Genomic DNA, 13,005 nt, shown 5'->3' with positions numbered 1-13,005 from the left:
AGACTTGAACTGAAAGAATAAAATTCTAATGGCATCCAATAACCGCATTAACTAGCATGCCTGCTCCAGGATCTTTTAACACCTTCTAACTCCTCCATTACTATTAAACATTTTCCTAAGAGTGCTTGGCCAGACTGATTATTTTGGCTGTGCCTCCATCTGGCTTTGAAGAAAGTCTTCTAAGAATGGTAGGAGCATACTGTCTCTTCTGAAAACCTGCACAATGAAGGCAAATCCATTACCACTATACATGAATAACTCACCATGAAGAGAAAATAGTTTCTAAGTCCCCAAAGGAGCTGGCAGGTTTGGTTACATACTTACTCTGTCCACAGTTCTTCAGGATCCGCACCCGTTCTGACACATCACCCAGGTACAGGGCATTCTGATAATGGCCACTCATGTCCTTTCGAATCTCAGCTGCACCAAGTCAGTTAGAGATACCAAATTAGGTCTTCTCTCTCTCCTCTATTTACCTTCCTCCTTCCCCCAAGGGCCCCTCTTTCAGCCCTAGTTTCTGGGGCCTCACCAATCTTCATCATCTTGCGAAGTTTCTCTAAGTTGCCAGTGATAAGGTACAGGAAGGAAAGTTTGTCAAAGTTTTTGGTGCGCTGATAACACATTTCCACAATCTGGTGGTTCCCCTGTAGCAATGCCACTTCTCCCAGCTTTTCCCAGCAGTTTTTGTCATCCAGTGCTTTGGCCGCTTCCAGGGCAATCTAAAGAATCCCCAGGGTCAGAGTTAACAGGATGGGTACTGTGCTTCCAAACCAGGGACTACAGTCGAAGTGTTTGCCTCTAAATAAATCTCCCAAGGAACCCTCTATACTTTCACTCACACCTAGTTTTCAGTCTAATTCTACTGAAAATCCCATCAACAAATATGATCCATTTGGAGCCAAGGACAGAAGAATTACATCACATTATCCTCCTCAGAAATTTATTTTTTACAAAATTATCTCCTAGCAGTTGCTATTTCCATAGGACCAATTTTTTCTTAAATACCTTATTTCCTACTTGCCAATTCTGAAGGGGCTTTAGGAAAGACAGAAGAAATAATAAAAGAAGGAAGTTCCAAACTGAAAAATCAATGTTCCTAAGCCCTCTCCCTATTGAAAAATAATGCCTATAGACCCTAGGCCCCAACATTTAATAAGTACTCTTTCACCTAAGTAGCCAATCAGGCTATTTAGGGAGTAATGTGATTTTTCTAATTCCATGCTATCTTGCTCGTGTTGTAGAAGTTATTGGATTCAAACTGAGGATGACAACAGTAGAAATGCTGTGGCAGAAGCAGATAGGAAAAAGTAGAGATGGGCAAACAGCAACAGAAAGATGGCTCTATCTAACAACTAAAAAAAATCCCAAATTCTCTTATATTGAGTAAAGAAGCATGCCTAGAATAATGCCTTCCCAGTGTTACACTAATCCTCTTACCTTTTCCACACTGATATGGACCTCATAACCACATTGTTCTCACCTCAATGTTTCCACACTCCAGTGCCAGACTAAAGCGAGTTTTCTCATCCTTGACAAAATGCAGTGCCACTTCAGGATAGCCCTTCTTCTGGAGATAAGCAATGATAGACTGGCCTACTAGTTTGGCATTTCTTACCATGTGTAGTACCTAGACATTTGGGATGGGGTAAGGCAGGAAATAAAGATTACTTATAGGAAAAATGGAGTTTTGTCCCTCTCAATACTCCTAGCTTGTTTTCTTCTTTCATACCTCATCATATTTTCTGTTGATAAGGGCCAGCTTGAACTTGAACTCAGTAGGATCAATGGTGAGCACACGAGGACGACACTCCCTATCTAGGCAATATACATTGTTGCCTTTCACTCTTGTGACATAGATGGGTAAATCCAGAGTGCGAATGATCCCATAGTCCCTGAGAGGAGTAAGAGAGCACAACTTTCAGGGAGTGAGGGGGAAAATCCAGCCTGTAAAAAAATGGAGCAAGCCTAGGACAAGCCTTTTATCTCCTTGTTACCCTTTTGTCAAGTACCATTTGAACAATGGTATAGATGGGAAATGATTCAAAAAAGAGCAGAACTAAAGCCATATTTACTTATTTTATTATCTTGTATGACAGAGAAAGATAAGGGCAAATAGTATAATCTTTCTTCACAAGCTATTAATTTAGGAGCTAACAGACATGGCTATAGGAATCAGACCTAAAAGTTAACTCAAGTTCTGATATACAATCAATAGCCCACTGTGGACAGTTAACTCCTTCCTTAGAAAATATAGGAGAAAGCAGGAGAGATAGATGTAAAGAGTTCTGATACACAAAGAAATTTAACTGAAATGAAAATAAAAAGTTTACAAGTTAAAACTTACAGCTAACATAAAACTTGATGGATAACTTAGCAGGGGTGTCAAACTCATTTTCACCGGGGGCCACAGCAGCCTTCAAGTTGCCTTCAAAGGGCCAAATGTAATTTTAGGACTGTGGAAACGTAACTACTCCTTAACAGTTAAGTGAGAGCTGGTGCTGCCCCAGGTAGAAACAATGTGCTGGGCTGGATAAAACAAGGTGGAGGGCCGGATTCAGCCCACGGACCTTGTGTTTGCCACCTGTGAGTTATAGTGTTAAATGCATATACTGTATTACGAGAAATACTGAAAACTAATGAGCTCTAATGCAGTTATAATTCAGTTATATTAGGAGAAAGACCAAAAATTAATAAGCACCATCTCAAAATTTTTATTGTTCTTTTTAAAGTTAAACCAATAATATATTTAGAAGAAAATAATAAGGCCAAGAGTAGAAATTAAGAAATAGAAAACAATAATATACCTAGGAATAAATTCAACCAAGGATGTAAAAGACCTGTTCTCAGAAAATTGTAAGACACTGAAGAAAAGGCAAATATGTGGAAGCATGTACCATGTTCATGGATAGGAAGAATTAACATCATTAAAATGTCCACACTACCAGGACTTCCAGCCAAGATGTAGGCATAGGTAGATACAGCTTGCCTCCTCAACCAACCAAAAGAAGGACAACAACAAATTTAAAAACAAAAACCAACCAGAAATGCCAGGAAATTGAACTGTATGGAGTCCGACAACCAAGAAATTAAAGAAACATTCATCCAGAATAGTAGGAGGGGCTGAGATGGGAAGCTAAAGTGGAGGGGAGGCACAGCAAGGCAGGGGCTGGTGGACCAGGGTGGGTTAGGCAGTGACTGGCAGACCAGGTAGTCCCACATTTGCATGCGGATAAGTTAGGAGGGACAACTGGAGAGAGGGAAGAACCGCACAACCCAGAGTTCCAGCATAGGAAAATAAAGCCTCAAAACCTGTGGCTGTAAAAACCAGGGGAGTTGCAGTGGTGGGAAAAACTCCGAGCCTCACAGGACAGTTTGTTGCAGAAACCCACAGAGTCCTAGAACATACACAAACCCACCCATCTGGAAATCAGCGTGAGAAGGGCCCAATTTGCTTGTGGGTAGCGGGGGAAAGTGGCTGAAAGCCAGCCAAGAGCTGAACAAGAAGCACTGTTCCCGCTCAGACCCCTCCCCCCACATACAGCACCACAACAAACCAGTGTCATGGGTTGCCCCACCCCATGAATTCTTGTTTCTTTGTTCTGTTCTGGTTGAATGTTTATTTCTTCCTTCTGCTCCAAACCATGGATTTGAGTCCCAGTTTTCTTCCCTTCACTGTTGGTTCCCTATATATTTTCCTTTATTTCACTTTTCATAGCCTTCACTTTTTCCTCTATTTTGCAAACATAACTCAACCATTTCTGTGATCATCCTGATTACCAGTGTTTTGAACTGTGCATCTGATAGGCTGGCTATCTCTTTGTCACTTAGTTGTATTTTTTCTGGAGCTTGACCTGTTCTTTCATTTGGGCCATATATTTTTTGTCTGGGCATGCCTGTAACATTATAAGGGACAGACCCTTACGTATGCATCAGGTGGGGGGCATGTGTCCAAAAGGGAACAATGCCTCTTCCTCAGCTCTGGACTGGCTTACAATCACTTACCTCACTACCCACAAGCAAATTGGGCCCTTCTCGCGCTGATTCCCAGATGGGTGGGTTTGTGCACGTTCTAGGACGCCATGGATCTCTGCAACAAACTTTCCTATGAGGTTGGGAGTTTCTCTTGCCACGATAACCCCCACAAGTTTTTTCAGTCAGAGGTTTTGAGGTTTTAAGGTTTTATTTCCCCATGCTGGAACCCTGGGTTGAATATTCTTTCTTGCTCCCCAATTGTTCTTCCCCGTATATTCTCACACAAATGTGGGACCATCTGCTCTGCCAGCCACCACCTTGTCTGGTCCTCTTGCTGCTGCCTTGCTAGGAGTCCTCTCTAACCTGGCTGCCCCTCTCTGCCCCTCCTACTAGTCTGGATGAATGTTTCTTCTTTAACTCTTTGGTTGTTAGACTTCCATACAGTTCAATTTTCTGGCAGTTCTGGTTACTTTTTGTTTTTATATTTGTTGTTGTCCTTCTTTTGGTTGTGCAAGGAGGCAAGGTGTATCTACCTATGCCTACATCTTGGCCAGAAGTCTCCAATCAATAAATTTTTTTAAAAAAAACAAGAAAAATATATAAAAGTACAAGTACCATAGTCACCTCCTCTCAAGACCACATCAAAATTATGACTGAACAGAGAACAAACATCATTAAGAACTACCTGAAATCTAGCTGAACAGAAGTCCTATAACTAAGGATATACAGAAGAAGCCACATGGAGAATGGTAGGAGGGGCAGAGGCACAGAATAGGCTGGTCTCACACCCACACATGGGGGTTAAATATCAGGAGAGATGTCTTGGCTGCAGAGGGACCTCCCAGAGGAGTGAGGGATCCCAGTTCCACACCTGGCTCCCCAGCCTAGGGTTCCAGTGCTAGGAATAGAAGTCACCATAACTTCTCAGCCATACTCCCTGCTGGTCTTTCCAGCAGGGAGTATGGCTGAGTGAGAGGAAGGCCTTTTGGAGTCTCAGGCATTCCTCTTACAGGGCCCACACATGGATTTACTCAGTGACTAATTCATTTGCTCTGAGCTCCAGTGCTGGGGCAGCCACTCTGAGAGCATCAGGGTCACATGGGGAGAAACTGAGTTGTCTGGCTTCAGGTTGAGGTCTGGAGAGATAGCTTTCTTCCAGAAAGAAGTGCTGGCAGACACCATTGTTTCTTTGTTGAACCCTCCACTACCCAGCCTGTAGGTACAGGCAGGCACCAAGTATGAAGTCTCCATCAACCTGGCTAACCGTGTTGCCCCATCCCGGTGATTCCCTGAGGCCCTGCCCCACCCAAATTGCAGGCCCACCCAAGCCTCTTCCAGTGGTTGTCCAAACAAATGGCCTGTCATGGCAGGCACAGAAGACTTTCTGAAAATCTCACAAAGGTGCACGAACCCCAGACAAACATCTGGTCTTGGTATGCCCCATACTTATTGCTAAGCAACCCAAAGCCTGGCACTACTGGCAGCCAGCCTCAGTTTGCAGGTTAGCCTGTCCAGTTACCTCCAAATGCAGTTTAAGTGACAACCATCTGTAGATCACTCTATAGCTTGTACAGGTGGTACCTGGCTTAAGGCATAGGCAGCAGCTGACCTTGGCCTGTATCAGACCACCTCCAAAAAGGCCCCAGAAACAAACGCATTCCAGTGGCCAGCTTCAAATCACACCAGAGCACCACCCAACCACCTCCACAAACGCAGGTACCAGAGCCCGCCTAAAGGGAAATGGCCCTCTGTGGGGTCTGACCCTTACAACAGCTCTTCCATTGTAGTCGTGGCCATTCCCCAAAGCCAGTCAGCCTGAGGGTCAATCCCTCCTATTGATATGCCAAGAGCAATCAAAGCTCAACTACAGGAGAAGGGCATGCATAACCCACACAAGAAACACCCCTAGAGCACCTTGCTCAGGTAAACAGGGAGACTGCTCCACTGAGCCCCACAGGACACCTACCATGTAATGCCACTCTACCAAGACTGGGAAACAGAGACAATCTACCTAATACATAAAAACAAACATAGGGAGTCAGTCAAAATGAGGAGAAAAAGAGACACATCACAAATGAATATAACAAAACTCCAGAAAAGGAACTAAACTAAAAATGGAGACAAGCAACCTCCCAGATGCAGAGTTCACAGCACTGGTTATAAGGCTGCTCAATGATCTTAGGGGAAGAGTAGATGAACTCAGCGAGAACTTTAACAAAGAGATAAAGAAATAAAAATGGATATAAAAAAGATTTTTAAAATGTCAGAAATGAAGAATACAATAACTAAAATGAAGAATACATTAGAAGAGTACAGTAACTAAAAATGAAGAATACATTATAGGAAATCAACAGCAGATTAGATGAAGCAGAGAATCAAATCAGAAACACCAAATCAGAGCAGAAAAAAAAAAATCCAAAAATATAAGATAGCCTGAGGCACATCCATAACCACATAAAGCACACTGATATTCACATCATATGAGGGCCAGAAGTAAAAGACAGAGAGCAAGGGATTAAAAACCTGTTTGAAGAAATAATGATGGAAAACTTCACTGACCTGGCAAAGGAAATAGACCTACAAGTCCAAGAAGCACAGAGAATCTCAGACAAGATGAACTCAAAAAGAGGCCCACACCAATACACATCATAATTAAAATGCCAAAGGTTAAAAACAAGAGAATCTTGAAAGCAGCAAAAGAAAAGCAGTAAATTACCTACAAGGGAATGCCCATAAGACTGTCAGCTGATTTCTCAAAGGAAACATTTTGCAGGTGAGAAGGGGCTGCCACAAAATATTGAAAGTGATGAAAAGCAAGGACCTACAACCAAACTCTACCCAGCAAAGCTATCAGAATCAAAGAAGAAACAAAGAGCTTCCAAGCCAAGAAAAAGCTGAAGGTGTTCATCACCACCAAATCAGTATTATAAGAAATGTTGAAGAAACTTCTTTAAGAATAAGGAAAAAAGATCAAAGATATGAATAATGAAATTGCAATAAGTACATTCTCCTCCTTTGGAGCCTCCCCACCTTCTTTCCCTGGTGTGCTCTCTCTCTCTGGAGTGTACCTGTACCTTTCTCTTCCCCCTCTTTTTTGTCCCCAGGTGCATTACCTTTGCCTTACTCTCTCCTAAGCTCGAAGGGCCCTTTTTTTGTCTCTGTAACTTATTTCCTGAGCCCACACAGCCCAGCTGGCTCCTCTTTTCTACCTCTGTCATTTTCTAAATAAATTTTATCTTATAACTGGCAATAACTAAATACCTATCCTCAGTTACTTTAACTGTAAATGGATTAAATGATCCAATCAAAAGACATAAGGGTGGCTGAATAGATAAGAAAACAGGACCTTTATATATGCTGCCTCCAAGAGACCCACTTCAGGTCAAGACACACACAAACTGAAAGGGATGGAAAAAGATACTTTATGCAGATGAAATGAAAAAAAGAAGGTGGCATAACAATAGTTATTCAGATAAAATAGATTTTAAAACAAAGGCTGCGACAAGAGACAAAGAAGGACTCAATGACTTCCGGTCAAGATGGAGGCATAGTTAAACATGGCTCATCTCCTCGCACAACCACAGCAAAACTTACAACTAAATTATAAAACAACTATCACCGTGAATTGTCATAAAATAAAGCTGTATGGAAGTACGACACCCAGAAATTAAAGAAGTCACATTCACCTAGACAGGCAGGAGAAGCAGAGACGAGGAGATGCAGAATGGGTGGTCCCAAACCCACATGTGGTAGTTAAAAATCGGCAGGGTTACCATGGGAGCATAGATCCCAGCCCCACACCAGACCACGCAGCATGGAGTTCCAGTGCCAGGAAGATAAGTCCCCATAACTTCTGGCTGTAAATACCAGTGGGGTTGGGGTGACAGAAGACACTGCAGGATTCTCAGATATCTCCTCTTAAAGGGCCTGCAATGGACTTAGGACTTTCACAGACTCACTCCCTCTGGTATCCAGCACTGGGGCAGCAGCAGAAAGGGTACCAGTGGCATATGAGGAAAAACCGAAGTGTCTAGTATCAAAGTGAGTGCCAGGGGAAAGCTTCCTCCAGGATAAAACTCCAGAGGCCAGGCAGCAGCACTCTCCCCTTTCTAAGCCCTCCCCCACAGACAGCCACAGAACAGCAATACCATATTGGAGACTCCGTCAACCAGGTTCACATAGGCTGTCACACCCTGTTGAGAACCTAAGGCTCTGCCCCATCCAACTGACTGGTGCACTTTTCTACAATAGGCTACACTACTAAGTCAGGGAGTCAAAGCAGCTCTACCTAATACATAGAAACAAACACAGGAAGGCTGCCAAAATGAGGAGACATAGAAATATGGCCCAAATGAAAGAACTGAACAAAACTCTAGAAGAAGAACCAAACAAAATGGAGATAAGCAATCTATAAGATGCAGAGTTCAAAGCACTGGTTATTAGGATGCTCAAGGAGCACATTGGGTTCTTCAACAGCATAAAAAAGACCCACAAAGACATGAAGGTTACACTAAGTGAAATAAAGAAAAATTTATAGGAACCAACAGCGGAGTGGATGAAATCGAGAAGCAAATCAATGATTTAGAACATAAGGAAGAAAAAAAAAATTCAATCGGAACAGCAACAAGAAAATAAATCCAAAAAAAATGAGGACAGGTTAAGGAGTCTCTGGGACAACTTCAAATGTACCAACATTTGAATCATAGAGGTGCCAGAAGCTGAAGAGGAAGAGCAAGAAACTGAAAACTTATTTGAAAAAATAATGAAAGAAAACTTCCCTAATTTGGCGCAGGAAATAGACATAAAAGTCCAGGAAACACAGAGAGTCACAAACAAGCTGGACACAAAGAGGACCACACCAAGACATATCATAATTAAAATGCCAAAGGTTAAAGATATAAGAGAGAATCTTAAAAGCAGCAACAGAGAAGCAGAGACTTACCTACAAAGAAGTTCCCATAAGACTGTCCACTGATTTCTCAAAAGAAATTTTGTTGGGTAGAAGGGACAGGCAAGAAGTATTCAAACTGATGAAAACCAAGGACCTACAACCTAGATTACCCTATCCAACAAAGCTATCACTTAGAATCAAAGGGCAGATAAAGTGCTTCCTAGATAAGGTAAAGCTAAAGGAGTTCATCATCACCAAGCCATTATTATATGAAATGTTAAGAGACTTATTTAAGAGAAAGAAGATCAAAACTATGAACATTAAAATGGCAATAAATTCACAACTATCAACAACTGAATCTGAAACACAAACTAAGTAAACTAGCAGAACAAAATCATAGCTGTGGAGATCATTTGGATGGTTACCAGTTGGGAGGAGGAAGGTAGAGAATAGGGGAAAAGGTGCAGGGATTAATATGTACAAATTGGTAGGTACAGAATAGACAGAGAGATGAGTATAGGAAATGGAGTAGTCAAAAGAACTTATATGCATGACCCATGGACATGAACTAATTGGAGGATGGCCAGAGGGAATGGGGGGTCCTGGGTGGAGGGGGACAAAAGGGGTAAAATTGGAACAAATGTAATAGCATAATCAATAAAATAAATTTTAAAAAAATAGAAGGATCAGCAATTTCACTTCTGGGTATTTAACTAAAGAAACTCAAAATACTAATTCAAAAAGACATATGCATCCCTATGTTCATTGCCACATTATTTACAATAACCAAGACATGGAAGCAACCTAAGTGTCCATCAGTAGATGAATGGATAAAAAAGATGTGGTACCTGTATACAAAAGAATGTTACTCAGCCACAAAAAAGAGTGAAACCTTGCCATTTGCAAAATCATGGATGGACCTAGAGGGTATTATAGTAAGTGCAATAAGTCAGAGAAAGACAAATACTGTATGATTTCACTTAGATGTGGAATCTAAAAATATAATATAAATGAACAAAGAAACTAGAAACAAACACATAAATACAGAGAACATTTTGATGGTTACCAGATGGGAGGAGTGTTGTGGGGGTGGTCGGTGATAAAGGGCAAAGGATTAAGATGTGCAAATTGCCAGTTATAAAAACAAGTCATGAGGATGTAAAGTACAGCATGGGGAATATAGTCAATAATATTGTAAAAACTACATATGGTACTAGATGGGTACTAAACTATTGGGGTAATCACTTAAGTTATGTAAATGTGTAATCACTATGTTGTATACCTGAAAGTAATATAATATTGTATCTCAACTATAAGTGAAAAATAAAAAATTACTTTAAAAAAAGTATAAGTACTGAAAAACAAGAAATAAAACTACCATCGTCATTACTCATAGATGCTATTATTATCTGTAAGGAACTAAAGAAAAAAAAGCAATTACTAGAATTAGTAAGTCTAGCACAGTCTCTATAATAAAATCAATTTAAAAATTTGCCCTGGCTGGTGTGGCTCAGTGGATTGAGCACCAGCCTGTGAACTAAAGGGTCATCTGTTCGATTCCCAGTTAGGGCACATGCCTAGGCCGCAGGCCAGGTCCTCAGAGGGGGGTGCACAAGAGGCAACCACATACTGATGTTTCTCTCTTTCTCTTTCCCTTCCCCTCTCTCTAAAAATAAATAAATAAAATCTGTTAAAAATATTAATTGAAAAATTCAATTGTATTCTAAATATCAGCAAAAATTAGACAATAAAAATTTTAAATGGATACTATATATTTGCAAGTAGCAGTAAAATAAAATATATCAAGTGCCTAAGAATAAATTGAACCAAAGAAATGCAAAATCTCTATGAAGAAAATTATAAAACTTTACTGAAAGATGTTTCAGAAGACCTAAGTAAAAAAAAAGTGCTACCATATCATGTTTACAGATTAGAAAATTTAACTCATGGATGTGGACAACAGGGTGACGATTGAGTGCAGGTGCAGGGCGTGGGTTGGGTGGAGGAAAGCAAAGGGGGAAAATTTGGGACAACTGTAAGAGAACAACAATAAAATATTTAGTTTTTAAAAAGAGGAAAATTTAATATTGTAAAGATAATAATTATGCCCAAAATAAAATATAGATTCAATGTAATACCTACTAAAATCACAGATTTTCTTTTTTGCTTTTTTTTCTGTGTGGAATTTCACAAGTTGATTCTAAAATTTATATATTTTCAAGGCAAAAAATTACTGAAAACTTTGCCTTTTTAAGGCAAAATTAATTTGAAAATAGTTGAATAACTTAAAAAAAAAATACACACACAAAGTGGGAAAGATTGGAAGACCTGCTTTACCAGATGAGAAGGCTCATAAATTTATAGTACTTGAAGTATAGAATTAGAGCAGAGATAGACAAACAGACCATAGAAAACAGTTCCTTATATTTGTGTAAAGATGATTTATATATGAAAAAGATGGTATTGCAAAACTATAGGGAAAAGCTGGTCTTCAATAATTTCAATAAATGACAATAAATGGAACAGCTGGGTGTCCTTATGGAAAACTGTGAAAATGAGTCCCTTATACCTCAAACCATACACAAAAATCAAGGTCAAGTAGACAGACCTAGATATAAAAGGCAAAACTATAAAGTTTCTACAAGGGAATATAAAAGAATGCCTTTATGATCTTGAAGTCAATAAAGATTTCTTAAACAGGATACAAAATTCAATATCCATAAATGATAAGATTCATAGATTCAACTACATTAAAATTAGGAACATCTGTTCATCAAAAGGTATCATAAAGAGAGTCAAAAGACATGCCATGGAATGACAGATCTGCAACACATAGCCCTGAAGAATGACTGATATTCAAATATAGTTGACCCTTGAAAAACGTGGGTTTGAACTGTACAGGTCTACTTATACGCTGATATTTTTCAATAAATCCTGTAAAGGTATTTTCTCCTCCTTATGATTTTAATAATATTTTTTCTTTAATCTACTTTATTGTAAGAATACAGTATGTAATACATATAACATACAAAATATGTGTTAATCAACTATTTATGTTATCAGTAAGGCTTCTGGTCAACAGTAAGGTATTAGTGGTTAAGTTTTTGGAAAGTTGAAAGTTAAAGAAGGAATTTCAACTTCGTGAAGGATAGGGTAGAGGTTGGGAGGGGTGTGGTGCCCCTAATCACAGCCTTGTTCAAAGGTTGACTACACCTACTCCTACAAATTAACAAAAATAAAGGAGAATAGACTTGAATAGAATTAATAGAAGAGGAAATCCTGATGTATAGGCAAATGAAAAGTTGCTTAATCTGATTGGGAATCAGAGAATAGCAAAGTAAAATTACAATGAGATACTGTGACACACCCGACAGACAAAATCAGTCTGAAAAAGGCAATAATGAGCCAAGGTGACAAGCGAAGAAACTTTTATACAATGCTGATAAGTGTGCTAAATAGCGCAACCACTTTGGAGAGCAGTTTCACATTATCTAATGAATGTCAAGACATGCATACTTTATGACCCAGCAGTGTCTGCTCTGGGTAGACACGCAAGAGAAATGCATGTGCATTTGCACCAGAATACATGTAAAAGAATACTTACATTTTTATCAATATGTTAATAAAACTTTATTAAATCCATATATATACTGTGTAAAAACACTATCCTATTGATGGACTTTGGGAAAATTGAATGACTCACAGAACACACGTATACTTTTGCCATTTAATTATTTTCTTTTAGGTCCTAATTTTTCTAGTTTTAATTTTACCACTGTATTCACACCAACATCCTTAAGTGGTGTAACATCTCTTGAGGTAAGTAGGGAGCTGGTTTTTCCCATAGCTGTCAATTTATAGTAATAGATCTAACTTTTTATTCTTTCAATTTGAAGTATTTTTATGACCTAGGATATGATCTATCTCGATGAATGTCCCATATGCTCTTGAAAAATATGTGTTCTAGTGTTGTAAAGGAATATTTAAAAGAACATTGTTCGTAATAGCCCAAAACTAGAAATCACTCATATATCCCTTAGGAGTAGAAATGATAAACTGGTATATTCATATAATAGAATATCATACAACACTGAAAATAAATAAATTAGAGCCACATCATGGATGAATGAATCTTAAACAAA

General features: G+C 39.4%; 1 protein-coding gene across 1 annotated transcript in view; it reads right to left on the bottom strand.

Annotated features, from left to right (window-relative positions):
* COPA (COPI coat complex subunit alpha) overlaps positions 1-13,005 on the bottom strand; it is a 58,702-nt gene that overhangs the window by 7,296 nt on the left and 38,401 nt on the right. Inside the window, exons 18-21 of the mRNA XM_024574875.4 lie at positions 1,730-1,892; positions 1,481-1,627; positions 530-719; positions 325-420 (exon numbers count right to left, since the gene is read on the bottom strand). Coding sequence (XP_024430643.1) covers positions 325-420; positions 530-719; positions 1,481-1,627; positions 1,730-1,892 — 596 coding nt within the window. The remainder of the gene's footprint in view (positions 1-324; positions 421-529; positions 720-1,480; positions 1,628-1,729; positions 1,893-13,005) is intronic.

This window comes from Desmodus rotundus, chromosome 12 (assembly GCF_022682495.2).
Source record: "Desmodus rotundus isolate HL8 chromosome 12, HLdesRot8A.1, whole genome shotgun sequence".
Classification (NCBI taxonomy): Eukaryota; Metazoa; Chordata; class Mammalia; order Chiroptera; family Phyllostomidae; genus Desmodus; species Desmodus rotundus.
The sequence above is the reverse complement of the archived record's forward strand: the minus strand, read 5'-3'. Positions and strand labels throughout refer to the sequence as shown.